Below are 22,057 nucleotides of genomic sequence, written 5' to 3' on the forward strand. Positions count from 1 at the left end.
GCCATTTCAAATACCTTAGGAAAGAGTGTTTTCAAAGCAGCTCCTGATAGCAGTTCACATCACTGTGATAAGCTCCCCTTTTTTGCCCACAGCCATGTATGCAGTCAAAGTGAGAAGATGCCAGAACACAGAGCCATAAACCATCTCTTGGTGCACTGCAGAGGAAATCCTAAAGCTTCCAAAGAAATGACAGTTCACCAGTGTCCCTGTGGCTTTAAATAAAATATTGTGGCTGCCTCTTTTATGAAGTCTTTTTTAATACATTCAGAAAGTACTAAGGCCACTAAGCATGCAACCAAAGGTGCACAAGGACATCGCCAATGCTCATAATATCTTACTAACACTGTCAGGGATCAAAGCAAACTCTGGGGAACAGACACAGGCACTGCTCACGGTCTGGGGTGAAATCAACATGATGTCTCTCAGAGACTCTCTTTCAGCCCACAAATTCAGGCCAGAAATTCAGAGCCACAGCCTCCAGAGTACCCCAGACTGCAGAAGAAATTAAATCTGTGTATTTGTATTGATCTGTCATAAAACTAGAGATCCCCTGTAAAACCTACAGAAGCTGTGAAGTGACTAATCTCCCTGCCTGCCAAGCCATTTCACTTGCATTTCACTTTAAAGTAAAATGTGTTCAAACATTAATATTATATCTAACTGCCTGTGCACTTGAACCTTGAGAGAAAGTCTTGCTGGAAAGCATAAAACTGGGGTTTATAAATAGGAAAACACAGAATACAGGCAAGTTTTTTTTTCACCTGCCCCTAGTCTTACAAGGAAAGCAGAAGATTGCCTGTCTCAGTCAGGCTGCTCACTTTTGGGGCTGAAGCTGTCACAACTCAGCAAATCACAGCCCTCCCTCTCTAAATGGAAGTCAGACATAACTGTGCTTCTCACTCAGTTATGGATGAGCTGGGATGCACCACAGGACAAATGCATGCAGGCCAAACTCTATGGGATAGTACTGTGTGGATGGATCCCCAAAAGAACTGATGTACTTTTCACTCAAAACCAAGCCATCTTTGCTAATATCAATCAACTAGATTTTGTATCCACATTAATTTTCTGTGTCTCCATTGCATGGATATTCTTAGCCTTATTAAATCAATGTGTACTGGGAGGATTAATTTTTGCAAGGATGTTTCCCCAAATCTAAACTGAAGTCCACCAAAATTTCAAAGTACAGACCAGAAAACATAGCAGAACTGTTATTACAGACATCCTATGACTGGATTAACATGGTAATAAGCTCACCAGCTCTTGTTGACTTATGCAAAAATACCTCTCAATAAAGGAATTATTTTATGGATAGCAAACTCAAGAAGATGCAGTAAGGTCTCAAGGGAGGCCAGTGAAAATCAATTAAATTTGCGTCAGGGAATGCAGGCCTGTTATCTCAGTAACATGGCTGGAAAAAGAGAATGTTCCTTTGAAATGCTAAATGGGCTAAACAGGGAAAATGCAAGTCAGAGAGCCCAAATTCTACTGCTACAGATATTTCTTCTAGCACTGCCATTCAGGAACCTGGAGAGACAGACCAGCAGCTGGGAAAGAGGAGGCTCAGCTACAGGCCTGCATTACTGGAGTCAAGAAGAGGGGCTGCCCCGAGGACACAAACAGCTGTGGGTACCAGAAAGCCCTGCTGTGTGACAACTCCTCTCCTGGATGCACCTTGCATGCCATGGGGGTAGGGGAACCAAAAAAGTTACAGGCTGAGGTCCCTTGTGCAGCAAGGCTGATGCCTCTTTTACCCAGAGGCAAAGCTGACTTTAACCTTGGTAGGCACTTGCACTGTGAGCAGAAAGTTCCAGAGCACCTGAGAAACAAGAACACCAATCTCTCAGCACGTCTGGGGAAAAGCAAATCTGTAATGCCCAGAATGCAGCAGTATCGAACAAGCCTAGAGTGCAAACAGCAAAAGGGCTTGTCATGTGCCAGAGATAACCCAACAAATCCATGGGAGAACTGAAATCAGTCAAGTGCCTAATCTTGAGCGCAGTTTGGTATTTCTCCCACCCTGTCAATAAGTGACAAATAGTTTTGCTGGGACATTATATGGGTAACTCTGAGCTCAAAGTCCTTCCAGGAATGGCTGCTCTCAGCCTGAGAACCACAGACCTGCAGGAGATTTTCTCCCTGATATTCTGCACTTCTCAGAGGAGCACCAACTGTTTGGACTTCTTTCAGTGGTCCTTGGCAACCCTGCTGAAGGCAAGAATAAAAAACGTGCCTTCATCATTAATAAAGTGTCATACTGCAGTAATATCTCAATTGCTTTTCACAATTGTTTTCCATCTCCACACAAAACTCTTATCCAAGTACTGTGCTGAATCATCACTGTCGTTAAACATAAATATCCAGTAACTAACAGCTAAGATAATGAGTAATAAAATGCTTTGTGTTACGTACAATTGTTAACAAACTTGATTTTGTACTGGGGCTATGACTCAAAATTTTTTATTCACTTCCAACAAATATGTAGGTCCATCTTGAAATAAATACAGATGCAATATTATTTAAATATACAGTATGTTTCATTAAAACCATCAAACTTTGTTTATGTGTTCACATTCTAAATTAATAGCTTCCTATCTTTCATGTTTATTATAACTGCATTTCTAGGATTTATTTTTATTTTGAAGGAAGCTGTGACAGCAGTAAGTGTAAAAGTACTCACTACAAAAGGCACTTTGCATTGAATTTCTTTAAATTAAAAAAAAATCTATCATGTTTTGACACTGATACATGCTTTTTTACCTCCTCCAGCTCACAATACCACAATATGCAGGAAGCTGCACTGGCCAAAGACATGATTCAAGAGAGTTCTTTCCCCTGTCTTCCAGAAGTCTATTGAAATACAGTGGTTGACCACTAAACTTTAAAACAAAGCTGGAAAACTGCTGCAGATTTTTAAACACTGAAGGTAATGATCCATTTGACTGGATTGCCTAGAGGCAATTAAATTGTTAGAAGATGACCTTCACAGTTCATAACTAGACACGGAGGAACAGGTAAAACTATAAAGTGTAACAACAAAATGCTCTGCTGAAAACTGGGAACTAGAGTCTAAAAGCAACAGAGTAAGAAATAGCTGAATATGCAGTAGTGAAACTTTTACTGGGTAAAGGTTGAGACCATGCAGAAATCAAGGGAAACCTCACATTCTACTAACAGAGATGTTTCCAGAGATTATGGGAAATTCAGTTGTTTATGTCATTGTACCTGTTACTACAGAACATCTCATTCGTGACATCTCATTCAAGAATGATCAGCTCAAAGAGATGCAATGTAGCTCTACTCTGGTATGAGAAATGATGAGCCAGTCTCACGAGCAGAGAGAAAAAGATACTGGATTGAAAGTCTGGCCTTACCTAGACAAAAAGTGAGAAGGGCAGAATTGCTGTCTATAATATTTCAGGTGAGTTGAAAGCAGAGAGCAAGAAAAGCTATTTAAGTAATATTGAGGGATCCTAACGAAAGAATTAGACAAAGTTTTGGAGAAAAGATTTCTAATTCTCACTTAAGGCAATAATAATAATAATAATAATAATAATAATAATAATAATAATAATAATAATAATAATAATAATAATAATAAAAAATATATCAAAGGATTATGTATTGTAATATTCTTCAGATGACCTTCCAGTCCTGTGATTTATAATTACATGATTTACATTGCTATCTCCAAACAACCTTGGCAATACTGTAAGGTGGAAGAATCTCAGAGGCTGAACTTTATATGCACTGTACCAGGATTCAGACTTTTTAAAGTCTGGTTCATGTCAGCAGCAAAAAAGGAAAGTTCAAATGCTGCCTATATTCAGACACTTGCTGTTTATATCAAAGCTTTTACTACAAGTGTATATGCAGATATACAGACATTCTTTGTGTGTTTGCCAAAGCTCAGGAGCTGTAAGTATGAGAGATGACCCCATTTTGTGAACATGTTTCCTTGGTTTTGCCACAGGGTGTTCTCTGGTTTCCATTTTTACTGTGCAAGCATCCAATAGTCCTTACCTGGCTGATTGGAAGGATGAGGATTAAACTGGCCGGCCAAGACCAAACTAAAGGCATGTTCTCCTCCAGCATCTGAAGGAAACTGTGCAACCTTTGTGGCATACAACTGTGTCAGGACAGAGCTGGGGATCTGCTGTGAGGAAACCCCATCAGCTGGGTAGCAGCATGCATAGAGACCAAGGGTCTGCTCTGCTTTATTGCTAAATCAAAGTGTAGAAGCCAGGAGCAACTGCAATGGCTGAGGATCCTTCTGCCAGCTGCACAGATCAGCTCTGCATTTTACCCTTGGCTGAAGTCTCTACATGTCTGAACTCAGTTGGCTTTCCTGCCTCCACGTGCAACATTCACTCATCCTCTTGAGATCCAAATCACCCGGTTTGCAGGGACCTCCAGCTTCTAACCTGAGATCCTGTGAAGTTACTGCAAAGAACATGTCTATATAGTCATAGTCAGCTTGGTCTTCTTAGCCTGGAATTTGTCTAATTTGATGTAGTGGCACATATTTATTTTACTTATTGAAATAATATAGAGTATGTAATTATGAAAGTGAATAAATCAAAATAGGTTAGAAGTCTAAATCAAATGCTGTTACAGCCTTTTAGAGTTCCCTTAAGTTGTCTTGTCTTTGAGAGTAAAATATAAGCCAGTATGACCTTTCCAGTCAGCTGGAGGCAACAAAGCAGCATAATCCTAATTAACATTCTGCTCATTTATACATTTTCTTCTTACAGAAAATCATGTAACATTCAATAAAGTCTCACTGCCAAAAGAAAAAGAAAAAATAAACTACCATTTGCAGATGAAAAAATGAAAAATGTCTCAGAAATCTACAGACTGCCCCAGACTACACTGAGTTCCAAATGAATGCACGCCAATGGTAACAATGATTTTACTCAACAATTTTGCAATATAACACTACTGCATTTATTTTTTAAACACAGAAAGGATTGCTCTCTGACATAAATGTTTTAATGGCAAAAAATCATCCTATCTGCTTTAAATCTCTATCTAGGTCATGCAAACACATGACAGCAAGAATTATGGTATGTGAATTTAAGGGGATTATTTAATGAGATGAAGTTGCTCACTGCCTAAATTCTGGTAGGCTAATGAAGAACTTCATCATTAGGAAAAATCTATTATTAAAAATCATAGTTAAATACTGAAACTATTTAAAATATTTTCCTTTTGCAAAAGTCTAGCCTGGGGATTGTTTTGTGTGATTAGTTCAGCATTTTTCTACATCTCATATATTATGATATAGACAGATACACAGCTGTGGCACAACCACTCTTTATGAATAGTTCCTTCTGTCAGAATGCTATCAAGGATCTTGTCTTGTTTGATTAGGCCTTGTCAAAAGCTCACAAATATATAAGCTTTGAAAGGATTAATATTACAGAAGCATTTTTCCTTAAGACTAAATGGAAGTTTTCTTTTAAAGTAATAAATAAATCCCTAGGGAGTCCAGAGAAGTTCTGCTGCTCCACTGAACAGCTTGCTCCCAGTGCTGGGCCATGTGTTTGCCATTTCTCCTTGTAAGCAATATTCTCTCTCCACACATGCAGAAAGCTCAGTGAACAGGTATTTATGTGATCTGACAATAAATTCAAAATGTGACTTCTTACTGCTTTAATAACTCAGACCATGCATTCTGACCCTTATTCACCAAGTAACAGCATCACCTTTACACACTCATCAGCCCCAGTGGAATGCTGCTGGATTTAGATTATAACAACATGGTTATGTTTACAGCATACTCCAAAATTAGTCTTGGGCCTCAACTAGAATCCAAAACACATGTTGCACAGACAGTTAGACTTCAGATGGGCAGCAGGACAAGAGGAGCCGAGTGGTTCAGGCCTGCACGGTGCCTTTACACAAACTCGGATATTCACCTATCATCAGTCTAATGGCCCAACACTGTGTGTTAATCATCCTCAAGATGATTCATCCCCTCAAGACTAGTCCTGACATCACCTGCCTGAAGAAAGGAAGATCTGTTGGAGCTTGGCTATGGCTGCTCCTCAGTTGGTTTGAACAAGCACAGTTGGGCCGACAGACCACAGGCACTTCTTGCAGCTACCCAGGCAGATGGAGCATGGATAGAGCACGTGCCAAGGTTTAGTCCCTTATTTGTTCTGGCTATCAAAGCACAGTACAGTGTTCATTAGGTCTTAATTTAAATGTAACCAAAACCATTTGAATGAGAGAATCACAGAATCATAGAAATGTTTATGTTGGAAAATACTTTTAAGATTGAGTCCAACCCTTAAGCCTGGCATGTCCACTACTAAACCAGGTCCCTAAGTGCCATACCTTTTAAATTCCTCCAGGGATGATGACTCCACAACTTCCCTGGGCTTGACAATCACTTCAGTGAAGAAATTTTGCAAAATCTTCCAATCTAAACCTGCTCTCGTTCAACCTGAGGCCATTACTTCTTGTCCTACTGCTTGTTACCTGGGAGAAGACCAACCCACCCCAGCTACAAGCTCCTTTCAGGGAGTTGTAGGGAGTGACAAGGTTCCCCCTGAGCCTCCTTTTCTCCAGACCAAACACCCCCAGCTCCCTCAGCTGCTCCTCACCTGAGTTGTGCTCCAGACCCTTCCCCAGCTCTGTTGCCCTTCTCTGGACACACTCCAGCCCCTCAATGTCCTTCTTGTGGTGAAAGGCCCAGAACTGGACACAGCTCTCGAGGTGTGGCCTCACCAGTGCTGAGTACAGGGGGACAATCCCTGCCCTGGTCCTGCCGGCCACACTGTTTCTGATCCAGGCCAGGATGCCCTTGGCCTTCTTGGGCACCTGGGCACACCCTGGCTCATGTTCAGCAGCTCTTGACCAGCATCCCCAGGTCCTTTTCCAAGGGCAGCTTTCCAGCCACTCAACTCCAGCTGGAGCCTTGTATGGGGTTGTGAGCAAAATGCAGGACCTGACACTTGGCCTTGTTGTATCTCATAAAACTGGCCTCAGGCCACTGATCCATCTAGTCCAAACATCTCTGTAAAGCCCTCCTGCCCTCCAGCAGATGAACACTCCCACACAACTTGGTATCATCTGCAAAGCTGCTGGGGGTGCCCTAGATCCCCTCATCCAGATTGTAGATAAAGATATACAACATTTCAGTCCATATGTAAGTAGGCTGTGCAGATATGAACTGCTGAAATTGCAAAAGGTTTGTGGCCACTGAAGACATGAAACAATTGATCAAGTGGCCAACACCTTTCTGTGCCTTTTCCTACAAGTTTTTCATTTTCTGAGAGGGAATACTGATATTTCACTTAAAAAGATCTGCTGTGTAATTTTCAGCCTGCAAGAAAAATTTCACAATTTCCACTCCACTGGAACTTTTCCTTAGCCACTATATGTTTAAATAAATTCTTCTTTCCATTTTTATTGTGCTGAACAGTTTTGGGATGCCAGTTAAGAATCCTTTCTTTCTTCCTCCTTTGGCCCTATAATATCTTTCCCAAGAGTACTATTGTTACTGGTCCCATCGAAACTCAGATGTTCCATATCCATCAGAAGAGCAAGCAACACAGGGTATAAACATATTTTGTATGAAATTTGGTAGGAAATACTGTTTCAGCTGGTGTTGATTTACAGATTCAACCCCAAAAAGTAATATGAAGTTAGTAATACATTAGTTTGGAGCAGCTCTAGCCGCTTGTAGCCCAACAAAGTGAATGCAAGCAATTATCCTTCAGCCACTGGTGTTTGATTCATTACAGTAGGCCCAAAGCATAGCACATGGAAAAACCACAACTTTATAGAAAACTAAGGAGATTGGATTTTCCCCCATGAGGAAATATTTTTAAAGGACCTAGGCCTTGCAACACTGTGATAAAGCACAATGGCATAGAGAAAGAAAAAATCTCATTATTTCGTGTGTGTTGAAAGAAATATATTTTTATTTTATTATTATTTATTATTTATTTATATTATTTAAATTATTATTTTTAAATAGGTGGAATAATGGTAGGACACATGCTTGATATAATCATGCCTTTGATTGCAGGACAGACTACCAGATGAGACGTGCCCCTCCAAGGGAAGAAAATGTTAATAGTTCAAATACCTTCCTCCCTCAGCATGTGAATGAAAATCCTCTTTCCACAAGCAAAGTTGGAGCTGCAGGACTATGCACAGAAACCTGTGCACACAAATGAGTTCCCAGACTGGTCCCTTGTGCACAGGGAGGGGATCTGACAATGTCATGCAGGCAGTGAGAAAGAGGAGCAGGTGGCTGGCCCTGAGATTACTGTTCCTCCTGTAATGCCAACATGGCACAGCCAGCAGCATTTCTGGCACCGTGACCTACTGCCCTTACAGCACATATTACTCTCTACTGTCTCAAATCTTTTCCCTACTCTCACTCTTCAAGGATTGCTATAAAACCAGCATGTCCCAAATATGTGCTCTTTGGTTTCTGTACCCCAAGTTCTTGAGGCATGAATCTACAGATCACAAACAACTTGGAAATCTTGGTGGTGAGGAGAGTTGTGATGTTGGCATTTGATCAATCTCATGTGATCTGAGGTAAAATCCTAGCCTAACTTAGAACATTGAGGTCAAGGGAGTCAGGCTGTCACCTTCACATCTTCCTAAAAATCTCACTTGAAACAGAGGGATTTCAAAAGTTCTTGGGAGTCATTTGGAAATTGATACATTTCTCATCCTTAAATTTGCTTGAAAAGCTGGACAATGTGAGAGCAGTGGTACAAAGTAAGGCAGCTGATTTTGCACTGGGGTAGGATAGGAGGCATTCTTAGAAGCCCTCCCACCAGTGTCACTGAGTGGATAATTTTCTCTGGTTACCAGCCAATAACAAAAAGCTGATAATATCAGCCACCACAGCTTAAAGAAGACAAAACACTATGCCTTCATAAAATATTCAGTTGGAAGGGATCTCTGGAGGTCATCTGGTCCATTCTATACTGAAAGCATAACCAGTTAGTACAAGTTGCTCAGGGTCATGTCCAGGCAAGATTTTAATATTTCAGAGCTTCTCCAGACTCCTATTCCATTTTTTTACTTACCCTCACAGACAATAATTCTTTCTAAATCTCTCATTAGAAAGTCCCTTGCAAATTTTGACTACTGCCTCTTGTACCATCCCTGTGCACTTTGGAAAATTCTCTCCCCCTTTCCCTACATCATCTGATATTAGTAGTTGCAACCAGAAGAATCCCCCAGGCCTTTTCTTCTCTAGGCTGAGCAGATCCATCCCTCAGCACCTCCTTGTATGTCACATGCCCTGGCTCAACCCCAGCCTGAGAGCCAGCCCTCCTTGGGGCTTGAGTCTTGTAAGAAGACAACTTTTTGCAGTCTGTTTTAGAGTAGCATAATTTTGCCTAAATTAAAGATAAATAAATAAAGCTTATTAAAATAAAATAAAGCTTTTAATAAACTTTGCTTTATTTCTTCTGTTCAGTGTGTTTTTAAGAACCCATTTTCATCCCTTGTCTAATTAGACATGTAGTAACGTGATACCAATGACTCCTATTATGGACCCATTTTTCTTGTCACTTATTAAGCTCATTTAATCTCACCTATTTCTACCATTTGCCAAAAGACTTGAAAAGTGTGAGTTTGTTTAATATGCTAAGAGTTTTGAAAATAATGTCCAATGCAAGTCTTTAAGTTTCCAGACATACTCAAAATGGTATTTGTACAATCTCTTTTGAGATTTATACATGATAATGCTACTTTGAACTTCTTCCCGTGACAATTTCCCTCTGTTTGCACTGAACATCCAGCAAAATAGCAGTTTAAGCTAAGTTACTTTTCCTACATCTTAGTAAAATTAATTAATTTCAACTAGAGGAAAGTGTAAGTTAATTATATCCTGAGCATCAGGAAACAATTAACAGCTTTCTATTACATCGTCCTAATTTCTAAGCTATACAATTATATGCTACTGCAGAAAAGGATGTATGATTATCAAGACAAGGATCTTTTCAGAAAAAAATGAAAGGAAATTGTTCCACTGCTGACAATCAGTGCTATAAATAATGCCTAGCTAATATCTTTTCAGAAGTAATTTCCATTATTTGCAATCCTAACTTTGAGTGATGTGTCGGGTGTGTGTTGTCAGATTCTCCTTCCAGAGAGGATGAGCATAAATGTTGGACTGATTCCTCAGATAAACCCTCAAAAATTCAGCTTCCTGTGAATATTTTGCAATACTCATTGGAATTAAATCAAAAATCATTGTTTTTACTAACCATATTGTAATTATCTCTTGCATTCACTTTGCCTCTTAAACCAGGGCCAAGACTGGCTTGTACAAACACAAAGGGACCGGCAGGCCTGCTTTAAGCAGCCACAATGCCTTGAAGATACAAGTCACAATGTAAAGAGACATATAAACATTTCTTTTTACCTGCCAATAAACCCATTTGGCCCAATACACAGGTAAGGGGTGCAGACACAGAGCCAGTGGGTTGTGCAGCTGTTCAGCTGGACACCAAGAGAAACACTACAGAAAAACACCCCACAGTACTTAATGTGAGAAGCAAGGGAGCAAACCCACACAAACATCCCTAACAAAAAGTCAAAGGCTACTGTGCTGGATGGCCACTGTACTGCTGGGGGTGGGAGAATCTTCCCAAACCAGGTACAGCATATAAGATTCGTACAGGATAAATATCATAGTGCTGCATGAGCAGAACTTTGGTCTCTGCAGACTCCTTGTGCAATGCCCCTTTCAGAACAGCTATACCACTCCCCCAAAAAGTTTAAGTTCTGTTTCAAGCTCTCCTTCCCTATTATTTTCCACCTCAAGTCTTCTATGCACTGTCCTCAACAAACATGATCTTTGGATCTTATCTATCATTACAGCTTGGAAATATAGCTCTTGGAAGAATAACAGTGTCTGTCTCCCTGATTCCTTCCACTGCCTTCTCCTCTTCTGTCACACCAAACACAGCATTACCATACTTGACTTTGAAGCTCCCATCTTTGCTATCACCATCTCTTAGGTGTGTTGGCTTTTACTCTGATCAGCCATTTAGTAACAGCTTGTTGTTTGATTTTTTACCTTCAAGTGAGCATCTCTGTGTTTGCTGCCTTAATAGAGAAGGCATCCTCACCCAAACAGCCACAGACCCATTTGGATGGAGTCACCCAAATCTTGTCTAGTGATCTCTGCAAAAAGCCTGATGTGTAAACAAGGGTTGAGCAGGGCAAGAACGGGGGTGAGAAGGGGCTCCTGGACTGGCAGGGCTGTACTTTTAACTTCAAGAACTGATTCCCTGACAAGAAAATCTCACTCTGGGGTCCCCATCCCCTGACCTCAGGCCAGCTGATCTTACCCCTTACACCATCATTGGCACTAATTTAACAGGATGACACCCTGGCTGAGCTCCCCAGACTGTTCACCATGGGCTCAGACATGCACCAGTGCAGTGCACCAGCCATGCAGCAGAAGCCCCAGCCCAAGGGAATTGGGCTGCTCCTTTCTGCAGCAGTAGCCAGACACATTGAATGAACAGTCCTGCGAAACCCTCAGGGTGACCTTCCCCTGGCTCCTCACAGAAACAGAAAACTCATCTGCCTGCAAATCCCTGTGACACAGCTGTGTTAGCCCATGACCCAACCACACAATTGCAAAGAAATGGAGAATTACAGCCTCGTGATGTGGAAATGTGCTTCCATATTTGCTCTGAATTAGCAAGTGCAATCAGAAACGTTTTTTAATTATTTGCAACTGCACCTTAGAGGTCTGAACGCATTTACTAGATTGAGGCACTGCTAAGATGAAAACTCTGAAAACTGTAAAAGGCTGATAATTAAGGCCAGAGTTGCTTTCTAAAGTAGTGCTGTCACACTGGTGATAAGCTGGTCATGCAAATTGCAGAGTACAAATTTTAAAACACATGAAATGTCAGTATTTCAACATCCATTCACATACAATACTGTGACAAGAGTGCAGAAGTAATGATAAAAGCCTTGAAATAAAAAAAAAAACATAGCCAAACTTAGTCTCTGTTCCTGTCCAATAACAGCATATACATTGGGCATTTTAAACTCAATACCATTTTTACAATGTCTTCTACCGGAGTCTGAAATTTTTTAATGGTAATCCAGCAAATTAAACCCTGAGGGAGAAGTCAAGCAAACTCAGCAGTGGCTGCTGCCACCATTCCCTCTCCCTGTACTTGACCATGTGTTTCCACTGCCTCCTTCTTCCCAGTGTTGGCACTGGTCTGACTTCACACTGAACCTGTTTAGAAAGTAAATTTTTTCTTATTTGGCTTCAGCTGCTTCAGTTCCCTGAACTTCTGATCCCAGACAAACACCAGTGTGAAGTGCAAGGGAAGTGATAAGAGCGGGGCAGCAGCAGCCTGCAGCTGGATCTGCTCTATCAGTAAACCACAGCCTCAAACCGTGCGTATTCCAGTGACAAGGGGGAAGCCAGCACCCACTTCTTCCCCTGAACTTCTTCAGAGAAAGCTTTTTTGTGGTCATGTGGTAAGTTGGTTTGTAAAACTGACCCAACTGAAATACCAGCCTTCCAAAAGCTCTGCTGATCACTCCCCCAGTGCAGGTCGCTACACGGTGATGGTCCAGAGGTGCTTAAGCCAGTCCAAAGGACTGGGAAACACAGAGAGGGAACTGGAAGGCAAGAACACCTACTTAATTCCAGTGGTTTATGCATTAAAATAGTTTAAAATATATCTCCACACTTGGGAGTTATTTTTCTCTATGCTTTCAGGATGCCACTCTTGGGCTCGAGGTCTGACCTCCCAAACCAGAAATCCCAGTCCTGACAGAATCCCACCTTGGTGGCTTCACACAGACCATCCCTCACTGTCCAGAACCCACCACTGCTGCAAGACACTACAACTGCAGGCAAGATTTGTGTTGGAAGGGCTTTGTTTTTCCTCAGAGCATACAGCAGCTACCCCTGATGGGACCTGATAAACAGCTCAAATTCCTAGGCAGTACCGCTACACAAACAGTAAATTAGAATGACAAGCGATAGGAAGAGTTCTCTGTCATGGTGCCAGCCTATGGCCACTGCTCCCACAGAAGCAGGGTTCATGTAATAAATGCAAACCTAGATTGATTTTGGCACATTCATTCTGCCTTCCCTGCATGACCATCAACATTGGAACAAGTTTCTTTCACTTTTTCATAGGCAACTCCTCTAACATAAAATAAATAAAAAATATTCTTGCACATGCCATACACATCAAATCGCCTGCCAATCTCTGCTAACCTGAGACAAAAGTTAATGATTGACTCCATCTGGAATGGAATACATAAAAAATACAGCACAAACCACTCATACAACATTTGCCTTCTTATGTACACAGTGAAAGAACGATCACTATTTGCACATGCGTTGTTAACTACTTGATCTCTGAGCTGCTCTTGAGGAAAGCTGCTGAGGGCAACAACTGAATTATTAAAAGGCACAGCTACAAGGAAAGAAATAAGGAAACAAAGCCTTACATCTTCATTTCTAGAAACATTGAATAGCCCATATTTTACTGAAGGACATGAGAAATTGAAATTCCTGGCCCAGAAATCTCGTACATATATATATACAGATGGGGTTTGTCATTAGAATTAGTAACAACAGGCAAGATTGAAACACATGAAAGGGTGAATAAAGAATCAAAGACTCTAGAAAAATTAACATATAAATCTGAGAAACACTTAAAAAAAACATTAAATAATTTATAGTATATACACATAATAATTAATAGTATATATACGTAATAAAAATATGTAATTGAAATGGTTGTGATAGAGTAGAGTTAGTGGGAAACCTGATTTCAGAATACTTCATTTTGCAGCTTTACCAACCTTCACTTTGACATCTTTTCTTTCAGTGTATCACTCTGGTGAAACCTTAGTGAAACCAAAGAAAAATGACAATTTTTTGGTTGCTTGATTCTGGAAAAAAAATTGATGGAAGTGAAATTATTTGTACAGAGAGTTCTGGAGGAGTCTGCTCCACAGAGATCTGATGATGTAATCTCTGTGTTCTATCCATGCTGAAGAAATGAGCATACAAGGGTCTTCTCAAGTGAGACAACTGAAAACTACTTTTTCAGGGTTAGTTTTAAACCCAATCAGCTCCTGGGAAATGCAACCACTGGTAAAGAACTAAGGAAGTGGCAAGAAAAATGTTCAGGGGGTAGAAAAACAATCATTCCCTGAGGAGGAAGTACAAAATTAGGCAGATTGCAAAATCTCATTTTAAGAGATTCTGTCAGTTCTTCAAATGGCATAGATGTTAGTTTAACATCTAGGAATGTGACTTGAGAATAAGTGACCTCTAGACAAGTATATATCTCAAATCCTTTTAGAGTCTAAGTTCACAATAGAGTCTTAACACACTTTCAAACACAGTGATGGCATTTAATAAATTCTGTAACTGCACAGTTTATATAATCCTGTATCACAGCAATACATTAACACTAAGGGTCTTTTGGTATCATTGCTCTAGAAACTATCACTGTTTTGTGCCATGGGCTCTCTGCACCTTACAGTGCTAATGAACTTTTCAATCCTACCACCATGAAAAAAATGTTGACTCTTTATTGCTTAGAATAAGAAAAAAGCTATGAACCTGTAGGTGCTGCCACCCTTCACAAGTTAATGACTCTGAAAGTTATGCACTCCAATGTGGCTTCTGAAAGTGATAAGGTTCCTGAAGTAAAACCTTTGGAAGACCAGTGAAACTGGCTTTGTCTTACAGCTTCAAAATGTGTAGCTGTTTATCATGTAAAACATTTAACTCTGTGAATCAAAATTCCTACACTAACTTTGACAAAAAGGGAAATAAATTTCTGTTTAAAGTTTTGTCTTTTCCAAAACAAAAGAAAAATCTCTAAGAAACGTTTCATATTTCTCCAAGTAGAAAGATGATGCTGATTATAAAAACTATTCTATCAAAATCACTGCCTCATCTAGAGAAGTGTGTATAAATAAAACATATTTATTTACCCAACTATTTAACAGAAATGTGGATAGGGAAAGATGTAGTTTCTTCTGAAAACTGATGATAAAGAGAGATCCAAAAGTCTGCAGAGACATTAAATGCCATTGAAGTTACCCTTACTACAGAGAACTGTACACCATATACAATGGCAATAATGGGTGTTTAAATATTGCTGCTCAGTCGATTGAAGCCTGAGGATTCCTGAATTACTAGGCACATTTACTGCAAGAAATGAGGGAGTCTTGGGAGATACATAAGATTTTGGCGACAATCTGGCATCAAGAAACAATTAGCAGATGAGGAGATTTCAGACACCCTTACCTCGGAAGACAGGCAACAAGCATCTATATCAAAACATGCCCATTGAAACTGCTTTTGGTTGCCAGAGGGCAAAATCAGCTCTATCCAAGTCAGTGCTCAAACCCAGACATAATACTTTAATCCTTCTGCCAAACACTGCTGAAATGGGCACAACCTGTTGCCTTCAACTGTGAGAGAAATCAGCTTGGAATTGCTCTGCTTCTGATAAAATTCTTAACAACTTCAGCAGTGACGTTATTAAGCTTCCAAGAATGACTATCAGTGTGACACCTCCCTTCAGGCACTCCCAGCAAGGCCAGGGAAGCTCAGGGACATTCACTTGCCCAGGGTGTACCAGGCAGGGATGCAGCAGGGTGGAGGCCTCCAAGGGCTCTCCCAGTCCTGAGGAATCTGAAGGCCCTGTGATCCTCTCAAACATTTTAAGGGCAGTGCTGTTGCAACCTTCTGAGAAGAGAGAGCTCACCACTGAACAGCTGTAGGGTCTCTGCAGCAGAACAAAAGGACAAGCTGGGATTTTGGGTGGCTGGAGCTGTCACAGCCAGAGTCTGCAGTTTGTCCCTGCAGGACCACTGGTGCCAAAGCTTACAGCTGGGTCATGCCCAGGCCAGCTTTCCCCTTCTCTTGCCAATCTCTTGCATGGCAACAGAAGCTGCCAAAGGGTCTGTGCTGGTGTGTCACACTGCTGAAATCTTCAGCTTTCCTTCACAGCTGTCAGCTTCATAATTTAAAGGCTCACCAAGAGCCAAGCTTCTAAGTCCTCACTTTAAAAGATGTTTCTATTAAGCAAAAGTAAGAGTTAGGTATTTGCTCAGACAGCTACTGGATATAGAGGCAAAGGACACTACAGGATGTAAAAATTTACCATGTTATCTAACATACAGCTCAACATACAGCTCTTATTTCTTTTTCCATAAATCACCCCACCCATGAGCCAGGATTTACATCAAGCCTATGCCAGCAGCCAAGATCCTGGGCGCCAGCTGACATTGCACACATCAGAGCAGAGGCTCCTGATCTTGCAAAGGCAAAATACTCATCACAAGCAACCAAGAGACAGGAACAAGGAGAAGGAAAAAACTCTTTGTCCTGCTCCTTTCCCTCCCCCAGCCCCTGTGCACTTGTCTCAGGAGTGGAAGAGGACACAGGGCTTCCATTCCCACCACAGGCACTGCCAGGGTGCAAAGCCAGGCTTGCCAAGGTGCTGCTCAGACAACTTTAACCCTCACTGCATCAGCTCCCTGCCAGAGAAGGACAGACATGCAACAGCCCATGGGAATGAGAGCTGTGAGGCAACACATGAGGCCAGAGCAAGACAGGCACTAGGAACTCTGCAAGGAATTTAAATCAAGCAGCTCTGGTAAGTATTTGAGTTTAGACACACGTGCTGTTTGGTCTAGTACAAGAGTGCTTTAAATACCTCCATTTGGTTGGGTTTGTGTAAGTAATACCGTGTTCACAGTTTCATTTTACACTTTTACTCCTCAGTTATGTGCTCATCTTGCATGCACTTTCACCCAAATACACACATAATCACCTGTCTGGCTGCATCAATCCCACTGGGGAATCTTGCAGTTGTAAGCATCACTAAGAATAGAGTACAGTATGCTGCCTTGAGCACACGTGTGCTGGTTTTCTATCATCTGTTTGCCTGCCCCAAAGGCTGCTGATATAAACTGTCTTTGATCCTGAAAACACTCCACATTTTCATTTCGCATTAACAATTATATGCTTATCTTGGACAGGAAAAGGGAAACTTTAAATGCAGGGTTGGCTAAAACTTGTCTGCCAGCCAGTCTTCTATCACTTATTTGAGGCTTTTACTGCCTGGAAAACTGAAGAATACAAGTCCTTTGCACAGAATATCCCAACAGAGAAACAGAATTAAGTTAAGAAAAAACTGGGGGGAAGCAGACAATTTTGGGTGCAGTTTCACAGCACAGTTCCAGCTGACCCAATAGCTCTCTGCTATCCAAATGGAAATCTTGTGTCTTCTCTACCACAGCCACTTCTTCCTCCTGGCTACACATTCCCAACACCTATTTTCTGTAGCTTCTGGAAGTCAGCAGATCAGAAAATCAACCTACACACCAAATCACCACACTGGATCTGTTTTCAAGAAGTCTGAGAAGTTACCTGAGCAGGCAAAAAGAGGAGGTGGGACTACACTGCTGGGTAGAAGGAAAAGGGCAGGAAGAAGAGTGGATCTCCCTGCTCAGCAGCAGCCAGACTGACACACTGACTGCACACTGACTTGCTCAGGAACTCCCAGTCCAAGCAGATCTAAACCACTTCTTATACAGTCATGAAGGAATGTCCACAGGTAACTTCACAGGATGGGCAATAGTTACTTTGTATCTGCAAATCATCTTTGACTGTGTTTCAATACCATAACAAATAAAATGACAAGTGTAACTCTTGATAACAACACAGATGAGCTGATTCTGGGAGCCAGACTTGATAAAATTTCCTCAGTTTCTCCTTTGGGAAAGATTGCAAAGTTTTGCTTTTACATTTAACTGTGATGTATACAGTAAGATTAATGTGATCCTTATAGAAATTTTGTATTAGCCTGAAATCTTCAACTTCTAGTAACATAAATTAGGAACAACAGAATTCTGATCTGACACTTGGATGCTCAACTCTGCAACAAATCCACCATGCAGAACCAGTGCCAGCGTACTCTGTCACTCTAAAGGCTACTTTGAAGCAGAATCTCAAACTTGGAGGAGGCACTGGTGTGTACTGCAGCCAAATCACCAAAATCACATTTACTTGCCAAAGAGGAGTATCACTGGTGTGCATCACAAAGTGGCACTTCTCCTTACTTCGTGGATGCAAACAGTAACAGTGTCTGTACTAGCAGCAATGATGGCATCTGCCAAAGCAGGGAACATTTCTAACACTTTTCAGAGTTTGTCTGGCATCTGAGAAAAAAGTTTTTAAAAATTCAAGAGAAACTACTGAGAAAATATTTTTATTATCCCTGTCTAGTTACTTATATAACACATTATAGTGAGATTTTTCTTCCTGAATTACAAGATGGTCCATCACCAAACCGACATTATTAAAATTACTTTGTCTGCTCTGTACTGTATAGGTACAGCTGGCACACATAGCCAGCATACACCACAGAATTAAAAATTAACTGAGTCAGGCATTTTTGTTCAAGGCTCCTGTGCTGCTCACAACTCCAGTCACACTGCACTGTTAATTGCTGCTGGCACTGACAGTAGGGATCCCCATCCATCTGCTGGGACCAGCTGATGCAAAATAAAAACAGTCCCTTGGAGCGAGGCGCAGCTCTGCGGGGTCAGTGCCCGGCGCCGCTGCCAGCGCCGGCCGGGCTGTGCGGGAGCGCTGCCCTGCGCTCGCCCTGGCTCTCCATGGGGCGCTGAGACACTTCACCTCTTATGGTTTCTTTGGGGGTTTTATCGTTAAAGGCGCCGCTCTCCTGCAGCGTTTGATGCCTTTAGTGACGCAGCAGCCTCTCCCCAGCCGCCTCCTGCTCCACGCAGGGGAGCGGAGGTGCCGCGGCAGAGCCCCCCGTGCGGTGCTTCCCCTACCCGGGCTCGCAGCGCCGCTGCGGCCCCTCGTCCTCGTCGCTGCTGGCAGCGGGGCCGGAGCCCGGGGCCGCGATGGAAGCAGGGCAGGTGCTCCGGTGCAAAGAAAGTCCGCGGGGAGAGACCCTCGCCCTGTGCCTCCCGAACCTCCCCCTCCCGCCGTCAGCGGGGTTGCTGCTGATTCCGGGTAAAGCGGGGAGGAAGGCACCGCTTACCGGAGCTGCTCGCCGGTGAGCAGGACCTCGGCCATGTGCTCCAGCTCCGCCGCTTTCTGCTGCATGCTGCTCATGCCCTCCTCCATCGCTGCCGGCCTGCGGGCGCAGCACCGCCGGGTGAGGGGGACCGGCACTCGCCGCCCCCGGCCGCGCTGCCCCCGCCGGCAGCTCCGGGGCGCCTCCCGCCCGGCTCCGGAGCTCTCCGGGGGTGGCGGGCAGCGACAGCCACCTCCTGCCGCTCCGGCTCACCTGAGCGCCGCAGGTCACTTCTCCCCTCGGCAGGATCGGATCCCTCCCGCCGCTTCCCGTGTTATTGTGTCACTGGCAGGCGGAGAAACACACGGCTGCAGCCGCCGCGCCGCAGCCGGGCTCGCCGAGGCAGCAGCGGCCCCCCCCGGCTGTCACACGGCAGGGTCGGCGCTGCCCCCGCGGCAAGGGGCCGGCTCCCCGCCGGGGGCTGCGAGCCAAGCGGCTGCTGCCGCTGCCCGCCCCGCCAGCCCCGGCCCGGGAGGCGCAAAGCGGCCGCGCACGGCGGGGGGAGCGCAGCGCTCCCTGCCCGGGGCTCCTTCCCGCGGGTGCAAAGTCCCGCGTCCTCCCTTCAACGCGGGGCTGCTCGGAGGAGCAGTGAGCTTGGGAAAAGCCGATCCGGCTGCGCGGGAGGAGATGCGACCGCTGCCCGCTCAGGTAGCGCGGGCTGCGCCTTGGCAGCGATCCTTGGCGAAGCAGCGCGGGGCGGGTAGTAGGAAGGGAGCGGTGATCTGGGGTTTCAACCTCAAAAACTGTTACTGCCCTCCTGCTGCCCACATTTCCGCTTATCTGCCACCCAGGGGTTATTTTCAAACCCTGGTCCCCTGCTCACATCAACTCTTTGTCTCCAGGAGACAGAGGATGCAGAATTCTTGCGGCCAGAGGAACATTTTGTCTTGGAAACGGGAAATAAATTGCAGGGTCGAGAATACTGTCAACATTTTTGATGGGGGGGAAAAATCGCCCTTTTCTTTAAAAAAGTCCAGGAGGAGGCATCTTCTGCAATGGTCCAAGCATGATTTTTATTTGCAAACACATGCAATACCTTGATTGCCTACTCATTGCCTTTATATCTGTCTGAACATACTGTTTGTGCATGGAAATTGTTTCTGCTAAAGCACTTGCAATACTGTCATCGATTCAGAACCCAAATAATAGAACCACAAGTAAAACTAAGAAGGAATCAAGTGAACCTAGTAGTAATGAGAGTGCAGACAATGGGAAGAAGGTGTTGATTGCATTACCCATAGTAGAATTGTGGCATTTATTACTAAAGGTGGCTCAGGATGTAAAAGAATGGACTTGGAACCAAGGAGAAAAACACTTGGAAAAGAAATCTACATAGGGTTACTAAGCAGACAGCAGCCACATCCAGCTCAGGAAATTCTCTGTTCTAAAAATAATGGTCTCACAAGGCAAGCACTTGTGTGACATTTCATATGTGCTTTCCCTGCTGCTCCCTACTGTTTATAGCCACTGAGATGAACACAGGACTAGAAGGACCTTTGGCTCAATCCAGTAGAGTCCTTCTAATGAGCACCTTTGTGGGTCTCAAAGAGCACAACAGGTCCCTAAGTGGCAAAGGGAGAAAAACACAATCTGCCTTTGTTTCATTTAGGCCAGACAGAGGAACACCTTAGGACTGTAAGCACCACAGCCTGACATTATTTTCTGTAAATTTGGAAGACATGCATTTAATCTGAATACTTGCAAACGGCCTCTAATTCCACTCATACTGCAAACATACAAAGTACAGATTCACAGAGCTGGAAACAAAAAGAGAATTGAAACCACAGTCTCATCTGACCTTATCTTTAAGACAAAGAATGTACACAGCAATTTTTATCAAGCACTTTATCACATGACTGAAGGAAAAACAATTTCAAGAGAAGGTACATTGCAGACTATTTCTGGGTAAATCCTTGGCTCTATCACTTGAGTTTGGCTGATTTCATCCATTCACTGCTGTTAAAAGGAGATACACTCTTCCTCCAGGCTCTGGCAACACAATCTGCAATGTGTCTTATGTTAGTTTTCCCACTTTTAGGTCCTCTGCTTGTTGCAATTCAATTCACTAAACAGGCCAAAGGGAAACCTTCTTCTGAGCTAGTAAGCAGAGCTGTGCAGTTGGCTGCAGGGTGCAATGAGTGTCAGAGCTGACAGCCAGGTAGACTGGGCCTTGGCAGCTTGAAACAGGAACAGGAGAGGAGGAAGAGGGAGAAGAAGCTGTCTTCATGCAGTGACAAAGTGTCATGACAGGGTGCTTGTGGAACTGCAGCCTGAAATCCATATCCTTCCCTGTGCAGTTTTGCAACTTGCAAAATGCAGGCCAGTGCAAATTCCTGTACTGGATTATTTAATGATTATAGAATTTTGTGTTGGCTTTTGCATGCTGATATCTCATTTGTAATTTGTTCCACATGTTCACACTGAAATTTCTTACAGTTACAGTTATCCTTAGAGGAAGGAATTGGCTATCAGTCACTCCAAGCCTGCCATCCCCCAAAAAAGGGTAATGACACAACCTTGAAGGGTCACATTGCAGGCAAGAGCCAGTAAAAAGCTACACAAAATAATCTGGTGGGATTTTTAATCTACAGACTGCTATAGAACATAAGGTCTAACAAAAAATGTAGGCTGTGTTGACCCTTCCTCCCAAGGGAGAGGTCATGAAGACTAAAATGCTCCTCTAAGAGGTGGGACAGCATGTGCAGAGTTTGAAATCCTAACAGCAAGACAGAGAGAGGCATCCCTCTGAGACAACACCTGGTAAATAGATAGATTTATTTTTCTTCAGATACAGGATCAATTTTAGAAGTTGGTGCCTATTTTAGACCTGAATATCTGAGTTTTACTTTAGTATGGCTGAAATTAAGTGAGATGGAGGTAGCTAGCCACCAGTAAGGATTCCTCAGCCAAAAGCATGACAGATCTTTGAGCTGGAGCCCTGG

At 43.0% G+C, this 22,057-nt stretch overlaps 1 protein-coding gene across 1 annotated transcript in view; it reads right to left on the reverse strand.

The window, feature by feature from the left end:
- Positions 1–19,463, reverse strand: part of DEPTOR (DEP domain containing MTOR interacting protein) — a 77,779-nt gene extending 58,316 nt beyond the window's left edge. Inside the window, exons 1-2 of the mRNA XM_063173099.1 lie at positions 19,329–19,463; positions 19,080–19,175 (exon numbers count right to left, since the gene is read on the reverse strand). Coding sequence (XP_063029169.1) covers positions 19,080–19,165 — 86 coding nt within the window. The 5' untranslated portion in view covers positions 19,166–19,175; positions 19,329–19,463. The remainder of the gene's footprint in view (positions 1–19,079; positions 19,176–19,328) is intronic.
- Between the last annotated feature and the right edge of the window lie 2,594 nt (positions 19,464–22,057).

This window comes from Melospiza melodia, chromosome 1 (genome assembly GCF_035770615.1).
Source record: "Melospiza melodia melodia isolate bMelMel2 chromosome 1, bMelMel2.pri, whole genome shotgun sequence".
Taxonomy (NCBI): Eukaryota; Metazoa; Chordata; class Aves; order Passeriformes; family Passerellidae; genus Melospiza; species Melospiza melodia.